We start from the raw sequence: 21,516 nt of genomic DNA on the forward strand, positions 1-21,516 counted from the left end.
CAGAAATGTGGAAGAATTTTTCAGATTCATTGGTGAGCAAAGGAACTTACAAAACAAAGTGAGAGACTGCTTCCCCCATCCAACATAATGAATAACAGTAAAGATAGATTGTGACACAGTGCTCACTGTGTGTAGGTCACTGTTCTCCAGACATTAATGAAGTTGACGAATCCTCCCAGCAGCTCTGTCAGCAGGTCCTGTTGTTGGCCACATTGTCCAGATGAACAAACTGTGCCACTTAAAGATAAGTAACCTGTCCAAGGTCAAATAGCAAATAAGTGCTAAACCAGGATTTAAACCCAGGCTCTCTGACTCTAAGGTTTTAGTGCTATTTGACTACTACCCTTTATTGCCTCTGAAAGATTTTAATAAATAATAACTACTGTTAAAAGAGTGCGTAGGAACAGGCACTTTTATTCACTCCTGGTCAGAATGCAAGCAAGCTAGTAGGTGTTTCTGTAAGACAAGCAGTGTGTTTGAAAGCTTTAACATGTGCATATTCTTTGAACTCACAGTGTGTACTATGGAAATCTTTATAATGAGTACATAAAAATGTATGTACAGAAATTTAATCTGAAGTTCTTTTATAATAGCAAACACTGTAAACAGCTTAAATGTCTAATAAGAGAGGATTAGTTAAATAACTTTGGGAAATAGTCTTGCTAAGCTTGTATTCTTATTGCAGGTAGTAAAGTAATGCTGCTAATTAATTAGTTCATGTAGGAAAAGGTTTGCTTCTTCCTCCATTAAGTATGTACAGTATTTGACTTTCCAAAGTATTCTTATAAGATTGAAATGTCACTGGTTTTCTCTTTTTAGCTATCTCTAGGTTGCATGACTAAAATTGAGGTAAAGTTTATTTAACCTTCAGTAAAGATTTTATATAACTTTTTTTAAGTAAGCAAATCACTGAGGAATATAATTTGAATTAAGTATTATAATTGTTATAGATGACATGCTTTATTTCTATTAACTGTTACTCTATTTTTTTTTTTTAATATCTAGCCTATCTGTTAAGATGTCTTAGAAAAAGAACCATGGAGAAGTATGTTAGAGTACAGAAGATTGGAGAAGGTTCATTCGGAAAAGCCATTCTTGTTAAATCTATAGAAGATGGCAGACAGTATGTTATCAAAGAAATTAACATCTCAAGCGTAAGTATATTTTTTGTTTGGTCATTCAAGTAGAAGTCTGGTTACAAGAGCGAATAAAAAAATATATGGCAATGCATGACCTAAAGTGAAAGACTGCCGTAATCACAGAGAGAACCACTAATTTCAGAAGAGTCTGTAAATCCTTTCAGATTTTTTTCTGTGATGTGTGGTTATGTTTATGTGTTTAAAAAAGATACCTCACCTACTGTTCTGTGACTTAATCTGGTTTGAACATCTTAAAATGTTTTTGTTATATTTGTGCCTTCAACTTATTCTTTTTATCTTCTAGCTATATTGTAGTATTTGGGCTGTGCTTCATTGGTAGCATTAATTTTTTTTTTTTACTATTTATTTATTTATTTGGTTGTGCCGGGTCTTAGTTGCAGCAGGCGGGCTCCTTAGTTGTGGCTTACTGGCTCCTTGCGGCGTGCAGGCTCCTTAGTTGCAGCATGCGTGTGGCATCTAGCTCCCTGACCAGGGTTTGAACCCAGGCCCCCTGCATTGGGAGCACAGAGTCTTATCCACTGCGCCACAAGGAAGTCCCGGTAGCATTATTTTTAACCACTCTCTTTTTGATGGACTATTATGTTGTTTATTTACTTAATTTACTATTTTCTTTTTTCCTTCTATTTAAGATGTCCAGTAAAGAAAGGGAAGAATCAAGGAGAGAAGTTGCAGTGCTGGCAAACATGAAGCATCCAAATATTGTCCAGTATAGAGAATCATTTGAAGGTCAGATAAATCTTGCAAGAGTGCTCAAAAGAACTCCTAAGCCTTATGATAACTGTTGTATACTTCCCTTTTAAGGATCTTTTTGTGAATTATTCTCAGGAAGAAAAGTATATCATTTTTACTTCAATACACATGCATTTTAGACACAGGAGGAACAGTCATTTACACCTTCTTAAACTAAACTTCTTTTAAGTGCTACCACCACTGCCACTGAGAAAATGTTCTGATTTTAGAAAGTGTCCTGCTTGAGGGTGTTCTCAGATTCTTAAAATATTATAAAGTGTTGCTGTTTTGGAAATATCTACCATCCTATTTGGTAATGCAGGTACTAAGATAAGACAAAGCTTCTCTAAAGGCAGGAAAAGTTGGTTTATTGAAGTCATTCCCATTATCATAAATCTCTGTCAGTTGCAAAATAGAAAGATAATCTAGATTGAAAGTAAAAGATAGTTTAAATGACCATTTCAGGCTCTGATTACATACCAGTTTCAGCAGCTGAATTATATCCTTGTTCCCAAATAAACTTGATATCTAGTAAAGTAGAACATACTTTTAAAAAGTGTATGGAACGTTAACACCTTATGCCATAAAGTACTCAGTTTATTTATTTTATGATGGCAGTGAAATGAGGCTTTATAGCTCATGTGAAAGAGTACAATGTTAACCATCTCTTCTTTCTCAGGACCTTGATTTCCTTTATTTGTCTTTCCCTTAGCATCTGTCTTTTAGTTTCTTTCTTCTTTCATCATGAAGATTTTACTATTTCAAGGTAAAAGGTTTGAATGTATGTCAACACATATTCTATCAGACATTTTGTATTTATGTTGAATGCTTCACTTAGAAACATCTGAATGATTCAAAAGAGATACAGCACGTTCTTTAAATAAGGTTATATTGTTACTGGCGTTTAGTTTTAAAGGAGTAAGTGCTCATGGTAAACGTATTCAGGAGTGCAGACATGCATGAACCCCAAGCTCTCTGTTCCTCCCACTCATTCTCATTCCCGAGGCGTAAGCAATGTGAATAATTCCACATTGATTCCTTACTGTATTTTCTGTGACTGTGTGGAACAAGCATATGTGTGTAGCCTTTGACGTTTAAAAACAAGTGGGATCGTATCTGTGTGTGTCTGCATCTAGTTCTTTTCACTTTGTCTCTCATGGGTATCTTTCCATGTCACTGTGTATTGATGCACCCCATTCTTTACAACTTTCTTGTAACATCTGCAGTGTTTTCCATCGGATGCACTTTATGGCTGTATCACAATTTGTTTAGCCTCTTTTCTGTTATGGATACTTAGGTTGTATTTAGTGTTTCACTGTTATAGGTAGTGTTGCATGGGACGTCCTTGTACAGGTGTCTGTGTACTGTGGCAGTGTTTTAGGAGTGGAGTTCTTAGACTAAAGGGCATGAGAGTTCCTTTTTCTCACAAGCTCTCCAACCCTGGCCTATAAGTTCATTCTCAGATTTATAAGATGTAGTTTCGTCTGGTGATTCTATATATTTGGTATAGAATTCGGTCCCTGTTTCTGCCTCACCTGAGCCATCTTCTCATTTTAATCATGTAGCTCTTTGGACCTCTTAGTTTCTCATAGAGCTTTTGGGAGCTCTGAAACACAAATATTTAATTTTTCTGTAAAATGATTAAAAATAAATAACTTACATATGTGAACATTTTAAATCTCTCAATTTTTAAAAATAAGCAAGTTGGTTAAAAAAGTGAAAATTTTGATGTTATTTTGAATGTCTGCCATGAAAGGTGAGGAAATTAGTGTCTTTACAGTTCCTCCCCACTGATTTTTGTTCATCTTGACAGGGTAAAAATACTTAATAATTATCTTTTGTTCTGAAATTATAATTCTTAGAGTTGTTTGGCCTTGGTTCTATATTTAGACAGATTCAATTCTTATTGTTAGTTCTTTTATAACTTAGATACCCCTTTCCAGAGATACTTGAATTTATCTCCAACTTTTCTGGATTTCATCAATTTTTTTTCATGACGAGCTTATGGATGCTGTATTCCCTCAATGCAGTTACTGTTTGCATTTCTGAGAGTGTCTAACTGATGCTTTTATAAGTGAATAAGTATCCTTGATGACCCCTTTTCTCTTACAATCACATTATGTCTTCTGGAATTGAATGTTTCTGTAGAAAAGTTTGAGGTGAGCATAAAGCTTTTCCTCTTGAAGGTAATTTACTTTATCGTTCCTCGATGCTTGAAGGATTCTTTCTTTAGAATTGAAATTCACCAGAACATGGCTTAGTATTAATAATTCTGATTCTGTCTCTCTTGGAACATTTTGTACCCTTTCTGCCTGCAGATTCTGGTTTTTCTTTGTTTCAGGAAAGTTTTCATTTCACTATTTTAAAAAAATTCATATATACCTTAAAATAAGGAAAAATATTCAAAAATTTGTTTGTCATAAAGTTGTCTTAGCATACAGATGAATTCTTTCTTACAAAGTCTCTTGTATTACGGGATGTGCTCTCAAATTTTAAAATACATTAAATAACAAAGTGGTTTTGGGGAAGAAAACTTCACTGAGTTAGTTTTGAGTGCTTATAGAGGTCCTCAGGCAGAATCAGTTTTAAAAAGAGGCATCAAAGAAATTTAATACTGATGTCATAATTGCAGATATTAGATACTGTTGTAAGTCTTCTAAAGTCACTTAAAAGGCAGTATGGTTATGTTGTGACAATCATGCATATGAACTCTCTAGGATGATTTTTTTTAAGTCCCAATATTATGCGTATGGGAATTAGGACATAGAAAAAATTCCACTGACAACATAAACAGATTTTAAAAGTGCTCTCTTTCAGTTAACTTAAAAGGAAATGAAGATCATGTGTATCGGGAAAACATAGGTGAATCAATAAAAGCCATTTATATTGATGACAGATGTGAAAAATTTGGATACAATTGTTTTATAAAACTGGAGAGTGGGGAGAAAACAGTATTTCCAGGTATATAAATGTATAATTAGATAATATTAAATATTATAATTAGACATTTTTGTCTATATTCCTAACATTTTAAAAATTTTAAAAATTTGATCTTATCATTGAGAAAGTGTTGTGTCACTGTATATTGGGGTATCTGTGTTATACAGTTTTGTTTTCTCTACTGTTATTCATATATTGCTCTCTGTTTTTAGTTGTCTCTAGCTATCACCTTCTAATTGCTTTCATTCTTTTGTTTGTATTTTCCTACAGTCTGTGTTTTTTTAACCTCATAAGTTTGTTTTACTTCTTACTGTTGCAAAAGTAGTTTTTATATCTTTAATGGAAGCTTTTCAGACTCAATTATGGAGCTTGTGTTGGCATTCACCTTGTTCCCCATTGGTGTTGCCCAAATCTAACTTCTCTATGTACTTGAAGAAAGCTTTTCTTTGAGGCTAAGTTTGCATTGCTTTTTGCTGCAGGTAACAGAAAATCTAGCCAGTATTGGCTTAAGTGAGAAAGATATTTAATGATGTCACGTAACAGGAAGTCTTAAAGATGAGCTGTCCTGTGTATAGGGTGTATATGGCAGCTTAGGCCCTGTCTGATTTCTACTTTGACATCCTTAATAGGCACGTTTTTAAGCCTAATGCTGTCTCCTTGTCCTGAGAAGACGCTTTGCAACTCCAGGCATCGCCTGCATCCAAAAGACGCCAAAAGAAGGGTCAAGGGCAGCACCAGCAGCTTGCTCTTGTCTGTTCCTGTGACCAGACGAGCCAGTGCTTTCTCAGAAGCCACTGTTGAGATTTCCTCTTAGATCTTAGTGACCGATATGGGGTCAGTGACCACCTCTAACTGTAGGGGAGACTGGGAATTAGGGAATCTGGGGTTTTTTTCAGCTTCTCAAGTGAGAGACGATGAAGGAAGAAAAGCGTTAGAATTACAGGGTTAGCCTGCCAGCAGTGCGTGCTTCGCTGAGAGGTCATGGTTCGTGTCCTCTCTTAAACTCTCGGTCGTTTTCTAACATGCCTTGAGGCTTTGTCACTTGCCTTGTCACTTGTCTTTTTGCCTCAATTTCAAGCAGTTTCTAGGTGGTCATTATGTTGGGTTTTTTTGGAGGGTGTTTCTTCAGTACTGTGTGAGCCCATTGGTGATAGGGGTGGTGTCTTATATTTCTGTATCCCTGGCATCTTGTGCAAAGTGCCTGGAACATAGTTGGCACTCAGATGCTTGAATGATCGAAGGAATACAAAACAGATTAGTATTTCCGGCATGCAGAAAAGACTTTTCTTTTAACCTTACATTTTAACTAGTACTTATCCCAAAATAAAAGATAAATGTTTAAACAGCAAAAAATATAACAGAGCTCAGATATTTTTCTTCAGGATTGCTCCTCCATTTCCTTTCTCAGGTCCTGTTTAACCTTCTCTGTCTCCCTGTCTCTGTGTCTGTCTGTGTCTCTCACACACAGACACACACACCTTTTAAAAAAAATCTTGTAATGGTTTTGTTTAATTTTTGCTACATGCAGATGGTACAGAATTCAAAGGTTACATAACAGTAAGAAATTTGCCTTCTGTTTCTATTTTTGAGTCACCTGTTTTTCCCTCCTGGAGGTACCCACTGTTTTACCACTATCTTGAGTTTCCCTCCAGAAATGTTCTAAGCATTAATAAGCATACATAAATCATAGCACACGGTACTTTTTTGTTTTGCTTTTTGTTTCTCATGCTATGTAAATGGTGGCATTCTATACTTATTTTTCATAAGTAGTAGATTGTACGGTTTTCTGGGGTTTTTTTTCACACAGTGATTTCTCACATGTATATTTGGATGATCTTTTCGTATCAATTGTAAAGAGTTATACAGATTCTTAACCAGCTCATTCATGTAGGTTCCCAACCCTGGGCACATTGGAAGCAGTGTATACAAGGTGAACGTGAGCATTGCGAGTAACAAGACCACCACCCAAGGTGCCGGGAGCAAGGCCATCAGCACAAGGCAGCGAGAGAAGTGAACTCTGGGAAGGCTGTTCCTTGAGGTGGAATAGGTGATATTGGCCGCTCTTCCTTACCTGGGAAGAAGTGGTGTGGTCTTAGTCCTATGGAAGAGTGAGGGTGGAGAGAAGGATTGGAAGTGTTCTTCTCATCCTGTCTACCACAGGAAGGGTCATGGAAGTCTTTTATCCTGTGGACTGAGGCATGCAGGTGATTAGGGAAGTGCCCCATCTTCATGTTCGTTCACAGATTATATGTCACTACTAAGAGAGCTCCAGGAGAGTAGAGACCGTCTCACTGTTGAGTCCTGACAGTTTATTGCAGCATCTGTTATTGTGTTTGTTTAACAGGTAATTAAGTGGATGAAATAAAGCTGGAAAGTAATGGTCAGCTAAAAACCAAGGTTACCCATCTCTGACAAATGAGTGGAAAAATGTGATTTTTATAGTTGATGTTTAAGGAAATATATCTATTAAATGAAATCAACTATATCTGTCTGCATTTTGTCCATATTGCAGAGATGTTTATGTCAGTGTGGATAACGGGATGGTGTATTCTTGGCAGAAAAGTCATTAATGATGGAGTTGCCTGTTAACCCAAGTTACCACACAGTCTGTACGACCAGTAAACCTTGACTTTGCACTTCACTTCTTCTGGCTGTGGTTCTGTTTTTAGTTTAGTGGAACGTATTTAATTAATTGCTGCTTTTTAGTAAACCTTTAGGTACCTTTAATGTAGCTATGCTTTTGATGTATATTTTAAAAAATGGACTGTAACGTTTATATTTTTTAGAAAATGGCTCTCTCTACATAGTGATGGATTACTGTGAAGGAGGGGATCTGTTTAAACGAATAAATGCCCAGAAAGGCGTTTTGTTTCAAGAGGACCAGGTGAGTTAGCACGTGGGAGACTGGCTCTTACTCCGTAAGTGTTGTTGAGAATTCATTCAGCGCTTGTTTGTTTGTACTACGAGTATTAACTGGACGCCTACTCCAGCTCTCGTGACCGCCTCCTGAGTTCAGGCCCCATCTTGTTTCCGTCTGTGGCGATGCTGCTGTGTGTGTCGTATACGTCGTGTCCTCTGTGTGTGTGTGTGTGTGTGTGTGTGTGTGTGTGTAACTATTTTTATGCGGTAGCTGATTGATTACTCTGTATGCTGTCAGTTGGCTTACTGCCGCCTTATCTTAGAATGTGGCTTTGCCGGTAACTCCAGCTCTAGAAGCCTTGCCCTGCAACTGCGTGAAATCCAGTCTTTGTTGTGATTTCAAGGATCTCTAAAATATGAGCTATTCTACGTACGCAGTCTTGTTTCCTGTTCCCTAGTGTGCACCCTTTTTCATTGATGTACCAGATATTTATCGCGCATTCATTTTGTGGTTGGCACCAGGACACAGGTTTATACCTCTCATTCTTCTTCCTGTGTATTTATTCTGATTATTTATTTTATTTTGGTAGTACCTTCTCCCCCACACCCCTGACTCTCTGTTACTAATATTTTACCATTTTTTTAAAAACTCAGCTCAAGTCCCAGTCTCTTCTTTAGATTTTCCATAGGCACTCTGATTTTCCATGATCTTTTCTTTCTCTGAATTCCTATTGCATTTCTCCGTATCACCCATCCTTAATTTTAATTGCAGGCTATTACTTAGGAGAATGGAGGGAGCTCTGTGCTAGGAGTGTTGCATTTGTTGTCTCTTTTAATTCTTAAATCCCTCTGTGAATTAGCATACTGTAGTTTTCTCTATTTAATAGGTAAGAAATCTAAGGTTAAGTAGCTTGCCCCAAATCACAGTTGGTGTTTGAACCTACCCCTGTCTAACAGCAGAGTTTATAAAATCTGCTTTTTACAGACTTAAATTGTAAAATTATTCAGAGGTTTGGAGATGGAAAGCCGTCTTCCCCCGCCGTTCTGTCCCTGAGATTACCACTGCTTTTGGTTTGGTGTGCCTTCTTTTTCATATTGAACATACACGTGTATACACTGAGACATGCGTATTCAGAAATGGGAGAGTATACATACCATGCTCTGTCTTGCTTTTGTCGCTTAAAAATTATCTTGATTACATTGACATGTCGGTCCATATAGATCAGTTGTATAAGGTTTTGTTTTGCTTCGTTTTGTTTTTTTGGCCACGCCGTACACGGGATTTTCGTTCCCCAGCCAGGGATCAAACCCATGCCCCCCTGCAGTGGAAGCTCGGAGTCCTAACCACTGGACCGCCAGGGAAGTCCCAAGATCAGTTGCATTAGTTTTAAAAGGTGCATTGGGGCTTCCCTGGTGGCGCAGTGGTTGAGAGTCCGCCTGCCAATGCAGGGGATGCGGGTTCGTGCCCTGGTCCGGGAAGATCCCACATGCCGCGGAGCGGCTGGGCCCGTGAGCCATGGCCGCTGAGCCTGCGCATCTGGAGCCTGTGCTGCGCAACGGGAGGGGCCACAACAGTGAGAGGCCCGCGTACCACAAAATAAATGAATAAAAATTAAAAGGTGCATTATATTTCATTCCAGTAAAGCCCTTGCTTTGTTTCTTTTCACTTCCTACTCATTTCTGTTCCACTCCCCTCTATCCTTAGGCAGCCCTTCCAGTGTCTTTAATCAATATCTCTGTCTGTGTCTGCAAAATAGCCATCATTGTTTTGTATACATGTATTTTTAAAGGTGTACCTGTTGTATCATATCTCATTCAGTTTTACTTTTCCCCTAAGGACTGTTTCTGATCCATCTGCTTTGCTGTCTGTACATCTGTTGTTTCTAGCTCCAACCTAATAGTCCATGGGATTCCTCCCAGTCTACACTCACCTTTAGTGCATCGTGCACCCTTGTTAATGTACTCTGAATAATGTCACATTAGAGTTGTGTCTCCGAGCAGGTTGTAATTTACTATAGAGCGGAGGCCCCAGTCTGCTTATGTCAAGGTACTGAGGAAGGCTGCGTCTGTGGTAGCACCGCCTTGGCACAATTCATCAGCTGATTGATAACGTCATACAGATGGGGGCTTTGAGGGTCTTGGCAGCAGCTTGGAGATATGGTAGGATGAGAGCTTGAGTTAAAAGTACTCTCAAGTAGGGTAGTATAGTATTCCTCAAACTTTCCTTACCTCATGTTCCACAATTAAGCCTACTAGGCAGAGCACAGAACTTGGAGTGAGAAGACTTGGGTTTGAGTGCTTGTCCTATTTATCAGCTTGGTAATTATGTTCACAAGTTACTTAACTGCTTTGTGACTTTACATCCTTATTCGGTAGTAGGGATATTCCTACCAGGTAGCCAACGGTACTGTTGTGGTAAAGGTCAGATAGTAATGTTTGTTTGCGTACAAGGTGCTATTTTTTTATTACAGTTTTATCTGATATATTCCATTGCTTGTGCTTATTTTTATTCTTTTGTCTCTTTTGGACTTTAAAATGCTTGCTGTTAAATTCCATAACATTATACTGTAAAGTACATTGATAATCTATGGATTTATTTTAGTTTTGTTTTTTTAATTAATTAATTTATTTATTTATTTTTGGTCTTTGTTGCTGCATGCGGGCTTTCTCTAGTTGCGGCGAGCGGGGGCTACTCTTCGTTGTGGTGCGCAGGCTTCTCATTGCTGTGGCTTCTCTTGTTGCGGAGCACAGGCTTTAGGTGCGTGGGCTTCAGTAGTTGTGGCATGTGGGCTCAGTAGTTGTGGCTCGCCGGCTCTAGAGCACAGGCTCAGTAGTGGTGGTGCACGGGCTTAGTTGCTCCACGGCATGTGGGATCTTCCCGGACCAGGGCTCGAACCTGTGTCCCCTGCATTGGCAGGTGGATTCTTAACCACTGCGCCACCAGGGAAGCCCTATGGATTTGGTTTTTCTGTTAGATAAATATTCTTAGTACGTAATGATATATATGTGTGTGTGTTTGTACATATATCTTTCTTGTAATCCTAGAAATTATGGAGATTTACTCTAGTTTTTTCATCCATTCTGAGATTATTCCATATAAACAATAAAAATTTGGCAAGTCTTTCTTTTAAGTTAATAGCATTTTTTCCTACCCTTCAAAATGACAAGTTTTGTTAGCCTACTTAAAATGGTAATTATTTACACATAAACAACCTGCTACTCTCTGGTCTTTGAAGCAGGAAAACAGAGGTCAGAGGCCATTTTTTTTTTTTTTTTTTTTTTTGCTGTACACGGGCCTCTCCTGCTGTGGAGCACAGGCTCCGGACGCACAGGCTCAGTGGCCATGGCTCACGGGCCTAGCCGCTCCGCAGCATGTGGGATCTTCCCGGACTGGGGCACGAACCCATGTCCCCTGCATCGGCAGGCAGACTCTCAACCACTGCGTCACCAGGGAAGCCCCAGAGGCCATTTTTGCTGTAGGCTGTAGGTTGAAATCAGTCTGAGATGGTTTTGTTCCATCTCTAGAATGGAAGTGGGAGCAGAGACGTGTGAGACAAGGAAATTCTCCAGCCGCTCAAGCCATTCTCTTCAGTGATACTTCCTTGTTTGCATCTTTACTAGAAAAAAGCCTCGTCAAGTTAGGAAGCAAGTTGACTAAGTCTGTGACTTTTCATCAGTAGTAAACAGTGATATGAAGTAAGTACATTCTGCTGAACAATCCTTGGATGGCCTTTCTCCACGTAGATATTAAAAAGATGTGCCACTGACTATTTTTGGCTTATTTCTAAGTGTTGGATAAATTTTCTGATAGTCTCGTCTCCTGATAATTTCCAAATGTTTGTTCTTTTAAAAGAAAGTCTGGTCTCGTAGGGTTGGCCCTAATATTTAGGTGCAGTCAGAGTGTTAATTAGGCATATAGACTTCCTTGAGTTTGCTCTGAAAATCCAGAGCCTTATAGAAATGAGCAACTATGCAGGTACTAAGGCCACAGAATTGATTTCTGTCCAGAAGTTTTCATAAGGAATCTTAGATTGGATTTTTTAAAATATTATTTGTTCTTCTATCCCAAGGCCAGGAAACCAAGCCCAGTACATTTTCCACCAAATTTCACCTGCAGTACATATAAATTTGGGTGATTTTCTTTCTTCTTGAGAGTTTTCAGATTTGCCAAGGTTTTTGGCTACTACTAAATGACCTTGCCACCTGTGATGCTGAGACCTTGTAAGTCAGGCACTAGGCCAGTTCCCTGGTGGCACAATGTAGGAATTGGCTCTGTGTGTATTTGTTGGCAGCAGGCTTGTCATAACTGATTGAATGAAAATCATCCTCACATAAGACAGTCCAGGTATGGCTTTGGTTGCACAATTGATTTGTGTAGTTATATTCTGGTAAAAAGGAGTGTACATTCTTATTGAACCAATGAAAATTACAATATTCCTGAAAAGTAAAACTCAGTAAAACTATTTCTAAATTCTGAATGGGTCAGAGAGAAGCAGATAATCATTTTAAGATGTTATATTTCAGTCTAGAAAAGCATAATTTACTAAATTGAGAGTAAAGATAGCTTAAGAAGAGAAAGAAGAGGACTTCATATGTTCATTAAGTATAGAAGGATGGAACATTAAAAATATATGTATAATATCAGTTGTATTCCAACAAATAAACACAATTAAATTTCATTTAATTCAGTTCATTCAGTCCTAGTAATTCTTATCATGCTGGGTTTTGGGTGAGTCTGCTTTTATGATGTATATCAGCTTCTGGACTGAAAAAGCCTTAGGAATATTGGCTCAGTCCATTGTTCAATGTCAGCAGTGTCAGCTCAGAAGCCTGTACTCAAGAGTGTGTTTTCTGAGGTGTTGGTAGTTCAGTGTTCCTAGTACAGTCCTTTCCAGGAGCCTTCTGGTCATCAAGAAGCAAAGGCCTGTTTGATAATGAGACTGAAAGGCTGTAGTTAATTTCGTATAGTAACCAATAATAGAATACAGTTCTCCATAGGGGTATTTGTTATGGGCTTGATGAATATTTTCCCTAAGAGTAAAAATGGATAGCAAAGTCATTGACAAATCTCTGGGACCTCCCATAAAGCATGCACTTTCTGAAATATTTATATTAATATATATATATATTTTTTGCTGTACGCAGGCCTCTCACTGTTGTGGCCTCTCCTGTTGCGGAGCACAGGCTCCGGATGCGCAGGCCCAGCGGCCATGGCTCACAGGCCTAGCCGCTCCGCGACATGTGGGATCTTCCTGGACCGGGGCATGAACCTGCGTCACCTTCATCAGCAGGCGGACTCTCAACCACTGCGCCACCAGGGAAGCCCCACCATGGTGACTTTTTAATTTCCCTCAGATCCGTGGTTGCTTTGAATGCCTTAAGTTTTTAACGTCTGGCTCCCCAAAGGTGAAAAGAGAGAAATGTAGCAGGGGGGAAAAGAGCTTCTGGCCCTTTAAATCCTCTGGAAGTCCCTTCAGCCAGAAGGAGAGAGGCTTGCAACAAAGTGGGGAGGAACAATAACAATGGCTGCCCTCCTCTTTGGCCCCAGATCTGAAGTAGCCATCAACAATCAGAGCACAGATCTCTGATACATGGAGGACAGGGACCTGTTTGCCCACCCTGGTTCCCACAAGGTGCATGCAAGCTGCTTCTGGGATGCATGCACAGCTGGATGTCTCAGTGCTGGGACGTGGGGGATGAGTAGCCCCTGCTACAGAACTAAGAGGTGAAATTGACTGAAATTAACCACAATTTACTATCCAAGCCTTCACCCAGAAGTTGCAAAGATTCAAGAGATTCCAGAGACCCAAAATAGTTACATCAGATAGATTCTGCCACTGTATTGTTGTACAGGTAGGGAGACAGATTCCTAGTGTTTCCTACTCTACTATCTTCCCAGAATCTTCTCCATCTGTATTTATTTTAAAATACTTTATCTCTTTGATTAAATAGGTAACCAAATATTACTTCTCAGGTACCCCAAACCATCTCTTAATCAAGTGACCAAATCTCTGACAACTGTGTAATCTTTCCTTCCCAAGATTAGATCCTAAATTTAGAAAAAATAAAATAAAAATTCTAGGCTACCTCTCACCATATGTATTAGTTAGCTCAACATTTTTATAAGAGCTGCATGGGAAGATTTACCAAATCAACAAAGGTGCTCAGCATTTTCTAGGTTAAGTTTGTATACATAAAATATTATTGGGCTTCCCTGGTGGTGCAGTATATCTGATGGCAGATATACTAGACAACGGGTTGAAAACAACTGTCTTAAAGAGGCTCAAAGCTAAAAGAAGACATGGAGAAAGTCAAAAAAACTATACGAACAAAACAGAAATATCAATAAGGAGATAGAAAAATCTAAAAAGAAACTAAAAAAGAAAGTCCAATAACTAAAATGAAAAATTCATTAGAGAGATTCAAAGGCAGATTTGAACCTTTGCTGAAGAAGACTCAGTGAACTGGAAGCTAGGACAATGGAAATTATTGAGTCTGAGTAACAGAAAGATAAAAGATTCAAGAAAAATCAACAGAGCTTAAGGGACCTGTGGGACATTGTCACACAGACCAACATGTGCATCTTGGGAAGGAGAAGAGGGAGAGAGGGATGGACAGCAAATTTGAAGAGTTAATGGCTGAAAACCTCCCGAATTTGATGAAAGACATGTATATAAACATCCAAGAAACTCAGTGAACTCCAAGTAGGATGAAGTCAAGGAGACCCACACCCAGACACACTATAACCTAACTGTTGAAAGCCAGAGAGTCTTGAAATCAGCAAGAGGGAAGTGGCTCATCACATACAAGGAATCGTCAGTAAGATTTCCAGCAGATTTCTCAGTGGAAACTTTACAGGCCAGAAAACACTGGGCTGATATATTCAAAGTGCTAAAAGAAAAAAAGCTATCAACCAGGAATCCTGTATCTGGCAAAATTGTCGTTGAGTAATGAGAGACATTTCCAGACAAAAGCTGAAGCTATTTGTTTCTACTACAGTTGCACCGAAAGAAGTGCTAAATGGAGTCTTGCAGATTGAAGGGAAGGGACACTAGACAGTGGCTTGAAGCCATGTGGAGAAATGGAAAGCTCAGTAAAGGTAAATACACGGGCAGTTATAAAAGCTAGAATTGTTACAGCAGTGGTTTGTGACTCCCCTTTTTCTACATGATTTGAGACTAATAAATTTTTTAAAAAGCAATTACTAGTCTAAAAGCTGGTATTATTGTAACTGGTTTGTAACTCCCCATTTTGTTTTTCTACATGATTTAAGAGACTAATGCACTTTAAGAAAATTATTAATTTTACGTTTTGAAACATACAGACAATGATGTCATTGTACAAAGATGTAATTTGGTGACATCAGCAACTGAAAGAAGTAGGACAGAGATGTAAAGGAGTAGAGGTTTTTTTTGTTTGTTTTTAATTATTTATTTTTGGCTGCATTGGGTCTTCATTGCTGCGCGCGGGCTCTTTCTAGTTGTGGCGAAGGGGGGCTACTCTTCCTTGCAGTGTGCGGGCTTCTCATTTCAGTGGCTCCTCTTGTTGCAGAGCGCGGCCTCTAGGCACGCGGGCTTCAGTAGTAGCACGCAGACTCAGTAGTTGTGGCTCGAGGGCTCTAGAGCGCAGATTCAGTAGTTGTGGTGCACGGGCTTAGTTGCTCCGTAGCATGTGAGATCTTCCCGGACCACGGCTCGAACCCGTGTTCCCTGCATTGGCAGGCAAATTCTTAACCACTGTGCCACCAGGGAAGCCCAGGAGCAGAGTTTTTATATGTTATTGGAGTTAAGCTGGTACAAGTCCAAATTAGAGTATTGTAATTTTATGGGATCGAAAGTAATCCCCTTGTTAACACAGAGAAAATAGGTATACACTTTTTGGGTTGACTAAAAAGTGCCTTCAGTTTTTAAGTAAAAATAAAAGACCCATTTTTCATTTTCACCAAGAACTTTATTGAATAACGTATACACCATTTTGTTCCACTACCTTCTGCCATTTTTCAGGCAACTTCATAATTCCATCTTCCCAAAACTTTTTATCTTTTTGAGCAAAGAACTGTTCCAGGTGCCTTTTACAGTCTTCCAGGGAATTGAAATTTTTTCATTAAGAGAATTTTGTAAAGACCAAAATAAATGGAAATCCGCAGGTGCAATGTCTGGTGAATACAGCGGATGAATCAGAACTTCCCAGCCAAGCTGTACAGTTTTTGCCTGGTCATCAAAGAAACATGTAGTCTTGCGTTATCCTGATGGAAGATTATACGTTTTCTCTCGACTAATTCTGGACTCCTTTCGTCAAGTGCTGCTTTCAGTTGGTCTAAGTGAGAGCAGGACTTGTTGGAATTAATCGTTTGTTTTTTTTGGAAGGAGCTCATAATAGAGGACTCCCTTCCAATCCCACCATATACACAATATCACCTTCTTTGGATGAAGAGCCTTTGGTGTGGTTGGTGGTGGTTTATTTCGTTTGCCCCACTATCTCTTCTGTTCCACATTATTGTACAGTATCCTCTTTTCATTGCCTGTCACAATTTGTTTTAAAAAACGGAACGTTTTCATTACGTTTAAGTAGTGGAGAATTGCCTGCGGAAATACAGTTAAGAAGGTTTTTTCGCTTAACTTACGTGGAACCCAAACATCAAAGCGTTTCACATAACCAAGCTGGTGCAAATGATTTTCAGCACTTGATTTGAATATTCTCAGTATGTCAGCTACCTCCCACGTGGTGTAATGTTCATTGTTCTCAATTAACGTCTCGATTTGATCGCTGTCAACTTCATATGGTCTACCCGACAGTGGAGCATCGTCCAGCGAGAAATCTCCATCATGAAACTGTGCAAACTGCTTTTGACATGTCACAGCACCTTCTCCATACACTGCACAAATGTATTTTTGCATTTCGGTTGTGTTTTTACCTTCCTGAAATAATATAACATAATATGCCGAAAATGTTGCTTTTTCTCTTCCATCTTCAATATTAAAATGGCTACACAAAAATTCAATTTTCATGTCTTTTTTAATTTTTATTTATTATTATTATTTTTTTTTTTTTGGCTGCGTTGGGTCTTGGGTCTTCGTTGTTGCGCACGGGCTTTCTCTAGTTGTGGTGAGCAGGGGTCTCCTCTTTGTTGTGGTGCTCAGGCTTCTCATTGCAATGGCTTCTTGTTGCAGATCATGGGGTCTAGGTGCACAGGCTTCACTAGTTGCAGCATGCGGGCTCAGTAGTTGTGGCTCATGGGCTCTAGAGCGCAAGCTCAGTGGTTGTGGTGCGTGGGCTTAGTTGCTCTGTGGCGTGTGGGATCTTCCCAGACGAGAGATCGAACCCGTGTCCCCTGCATTGCAGGCGGATTCTTAACCACTGCGCCATCAGGGAAGTCCCTGATGTGTTTTTTCAAATGCACGCTGGTATGACAGCTGTCACATACAATCTAACAGAATTGTTTCAAATGAAGTTAGACAGCTAAGTGCTACTAGAGCCATCTTATGGAAAAAAACGAACGAACCTTTTGGCCAACCCAATATATAAAATTAAATGAGAGGGGCTTTCCTGGTGGCACCATGGTTAAGAATCTGCCAGCTGTGCAGGGGACATGGGTTCGAGCCCTGAGCCAGGAAGATCCCACATGCTGCGTAGCACCTAAGCCCGTGTGCCACAACTACTGAGCCTGTGCTCTAGAGCCCGCAAGCCACAACTACTGAGCCCGCGCACCACAACTACTGAAGCCCGCGTGCCTAGAGCCCCGTGCTCTGGAACAAGAGAAGCCGCTGCAATGAGAAGCCTGTGCACCGCAATGAAGAGTAACTCCTGCTTGCCACAACTAGAGAAAGCCAGTGCACAGCAACGAAGACCCAACACAGCCAAAGATAAATCAATAAATTTTTTTTAAAAAGTAAATGAGCGATGAATGTAAATGTTTCACAACACAAAAATCAACTAAGCACAAAGAAGACAGTAATGCAGGAAATAGGGACAAAAGGACCACAGGGCATATGGAAAACAAATAGCAAAGTGACAGAAGTAACTCTCCATATCAGTCATCCTTATAAAAGGAAAGGAATTCTGACATATGCTACAGTGGATTGACCATGAGAACATTATGTTCAGTGAAATAAGCCAGTCACAAAAAACTGAATACTGTATGATTCCATGTGTATGACATACTTAAGAGTACTCGAAGTCATAGAGACAGAAAGTAGAACACTGATGTCTAGGGACGAGGGAAAGAGGGGAGTGGGGAGAACTGTTTAACATTTAATGTTCCAGTTTTACAAGGTGAAGAGTTGTACAGGTGGTGATAGTTGTACAACAGTATGAATGTACTTAATACCACTGAAGTATGCACTTAAAAATGGTTAAGGTGGTAAATTTTGTGTTCTGTGTATTTTACTACAATTAAAAATTTTTTTAAACATACATGAAGGTAATACAATTATAAGGATCCTTAGCACTCTCATAGGTGAGGAACCTTTCTTCAAAAACAGAAATGATAATAAAGTCAGTAGATAGCATAGAAAACTATTCTGGTGGACCTGGGATATCTGCTTTCTGGACAAATTACATGGAAGTTAAATAGTAAGTAAGGTCTTATAACCTCTTACATGCGCTCTAAGATCAATTTACGGTTCTATTAGAGAGACAGCCAAGTTCTGTTTTTTCACTAATATAATATTTGGCAGTAAAAGTTTCTCAAAAAATTTTTTACAATGAATAAACATGTGAAAACAGCATACTTTAGTAAATTTTAACACATTTTGTTGCACAAAGAAACCTGAGTTTTGGAGCAGAGAAGGTGCATTGTGGAATTGTTTTAGTGCTCTAAGGCAGTCTGTAGTAATGGAAATAACACGTACACATAAAGCTGTAATTCAGACAAGTGTATGGTAATTACCATGTGTTTAGTTGGGCTGGCTCAGCATTTTATACCATTGGAATTTGGCAAATAGGGTCAAATAGGGACATTCTCTTTTGAGCAAGAGAATGCCATTATCCCAACATTATTTTGTAAATATTAATGTGAGCTAATGTGTACAAGGAAGTGCAGAGGAGGAGTGGTTAGAAGCAGGCCTGTAATTTAATGGCCTTCCCTCCCCTCCAGCCCTGATGTAAGACAGGCTGAACTAGATGGACAGAGGGAGCACAGACTTGTGCTGTGCCCTCCTCCTCCTCCTCAGAACTTCCCTCCAGAACCTCGTCTTCTGTCGGGTTTTGCTTTATCGCCTCCAGGCTGAGTTGGCTGTTGTCCTCTGTGCTGTCAACACTCAGAGCATCACCTCTGCTCTACTTACTCATCTCCCTCCTGGTCTCTGATGTGGGTCAGCAAACTCGGCCCACGTCTTTGTTTGTAAATAAAGTTTTATTTGAACAGTTCATGCTTATTTGTTTGCATATAATCTCTGGCTGCATTTATACTACAGTGGCAAATTTGACTTGGGACAGAGACCATAGGGTCTGCAAAACCTAAAATATTTACCCTCTGGCCCTTTACAGCATAAATTTGCTGACTCCTGGTCTGTGAGCTCTTTTATTAAGTTTTTTGGCCAATTCCAGCCCATATCAGGTACATTGTTGGTGCTGAATACATTTTTGTCAAATTATAAAGGAGTACAGGTATGGGAAATATGGTAATGAAAAACGTTAATCTGTAAAACAAGGCATTGGTGGTTTCTAGCATGTGTCCCAGGCGCTCCAGATAGACTGTATAACAATAAGACTCAGCTGAGCTGAATTTTCATTTTCTTTTTATACTTTTCCTGACCCCTCCCTGCTGGAGTTAATTGCTTTCTCAGTGCACATTGCTGTTATAAGACTTGTGCATTTTATTAGGTATTTGTCTAAAAGTGTATTTCTACCACTGTATGAACGAACTCAGAACTATATTTAATTTTTCTACATACAGCACCTTATGTGAATATTGAAAGGAACTTAAATTTTGTGTAGTCCTCGGTAAATATCTACCGAACTGAACCAAGAGGGTTGTTTTTTAAAAAAAAGATGGGCTTCCCTGGTGGCACAGTGGTTAAGAGTCTGCCTGCCCAGGGGACACGGGTTCGTGCCCCGGTCCGGGAAGATCCCACATGCCGTGGAGCGGCTAGGCCCGTGAGCCATGACCGCTGTGCCTGTGCATCCGGAGCCTGTTGCTCCGCAACGAGAGAGGCCACAACAGTGAGAGCCCCGCCTACCGCCAAAAAAAGAAAAAGAAAAGGGGGGAGTGAGGGTTGTTCTCCCCACTCCCCTCTTTCCCTCATCCCTAGACATCACTATTCTATTTTTTAATTTAAAAAAATTAATTTAAAAATTAATTTTAGGTTACATTCTTTGTTTTGTTTGTTTTTGAATTTTATTTGACTTACTTTTTATACAGTAGGTTCTTATTAGTCATCAATTTTGTACACATCAGTGTATACATGTCAATCCCAGTCACCCAATTCATCACACCACCATCCCCACACCCTGGGGTTTTCCCCCCTTGGTGTCCATACGTTTGTTCTCTACATCTGTGTCTCAACTTCTGCCCTGCAAACCGGTTCATCTGTACCATTTTTCTAGGTTCCACATACCTGCGTTAATATACTATATTTGTTTTTCTCTTTCTGACTTACTTCACTCTGTATGACAGTCTCTAGATCCATCCATGTCTCAACAAATGACCCAATTTCGTTCCTTTGTATGGCTGAGTAATGTTCCATTGTATTTATGTACCACATCTTCTTTATCCATTCGTCTGTCGATGGGCATTTAGGTTGCTTCCATGGCCTGGCTGTTGTAAATACTGCTGCAGTGAACATTGGGGTGCACGTGTCTTTTTGAATTATGCTTTTCTCTGGACATATGCCCAGTAGTGGGATTGCTGGATCATAAGGTAGTTCTATTTTCAGTTTTTTAAGGAACCTCCATACTGTTCTCCATAGTGGCTGTATCAATTTACATTCCCACCAACAGAGCAAGAGGGTTCCCTTTTCTCCACACCCTCTCCAGCATTTGTTGTTTGTATATTTTCTGATGATGCCCATTCTAACTGGTGTGAGGAGATACCTCATTGTAGTTTTGATCTGCATTTCTCTAGTAATTGGTGATGTTGAGCAGCTTTTCATGTGCTTCTTGGCCATCTGTATGTCTGCTTTGGAGAAATGTCTATTTAGGTCTTCTGCCCATTTTTGGATTGGGTTGTTTGTTTCTTTAATATTGAGCTGCATGAGCTGTTTATATATTTTGGAGATTAATCCTTTATCCACTGATTCATTTGCAAATATTTTCTCCCATTCTGAGGGTTGTCTTTTTGTCTTGCTTATGGTTTCCTTTGTCGTGCAAAAGTTTTGAGGTTTCATTAGGTCCCATTTGTTTACTTTTGTTTTTATTTCCATTACTCTACGAGGTGGATCAAAAAAGATCTTGCTGTGATTTATGTCAAAGAGTGTTCTTCCTATGTTTTCCTCTAAGAGTTTTATACTGTCCAATCTTACATTTAGGTCTCTAATCCATTTTGAGTTTATTTTTGTGTTTGGTGTTAGGGAGTGTTTAATTTCATTCTTTACATGTAGCTCCCCAGTTTTCCCAGCACCACTTATTGAAGAGACTGTCTTTTCTCCATTGTATATCCTTACCTCCTTTGTCATAGATTAGTTGACCATAGGTGTGTGGGTTTATCTCTGGGCTTTCTATCTTGTTCCATTGATCTATGTTTCTGTTTTTCTGCCAGTACCATATTGTCTTGATTACTGTAGCTTTGTAGTATAGTCTGAAGTCAGGGAGTCTGATTCCTCCAGCTCCGTTTTTTTCCCTCAAGATTGCTTTTGCTATTTCGGTTCTTTTGTGTCTCCATACGAATTTT

General features: G+C 39.3%; 1 protein-coding gene across 10 annotated transcripts in view; it reads left to right on the forward strand.

Annotated features, from left to right (window-relative positions):
* Positions 1-21,516, forward strand: part of NEK1 (NIMA related kinase 1) — a 226,116-nt gene that overhangs the window by 16,655 nt on the left and 187,945 nt on the right. For all 10 annotated transcript variants that reach the window (XM_081237217.1, XM_081237219.1, XM_081237218.1 and 7 more), the window contains 3 exons: positions 1,006-1,154; positions 1,790-1,886; positions 7,616-7,713. In XM_081237217.1, coding sequence (XP_081093343.1) covers positions 1,038-1,154; positions 1,790-1,886; positions 7,616-7,713 — 312 coding nt within the window. In that variant the 5' untranslated portion in view covers positions 1,006-1,037. The remainder of the gene's footprint in view (positions 1-1,005; positions 1,155-1,789; positions 1,887-7,615; positions 7,714-21,516) is intronic.

Source organism: Mesoplodon bidens (genome assembly GCF_964165515.1).
Source record: "Mesoplodon bidens genome assembly, chromosome: 6".
NCBI classification, from domain to species: Eukaryota; Metazoa; Chordata; class Mammalia; order Artiodactyla; family Ziphiidae; genus Mesoplodon; species Mesoplodon bidens.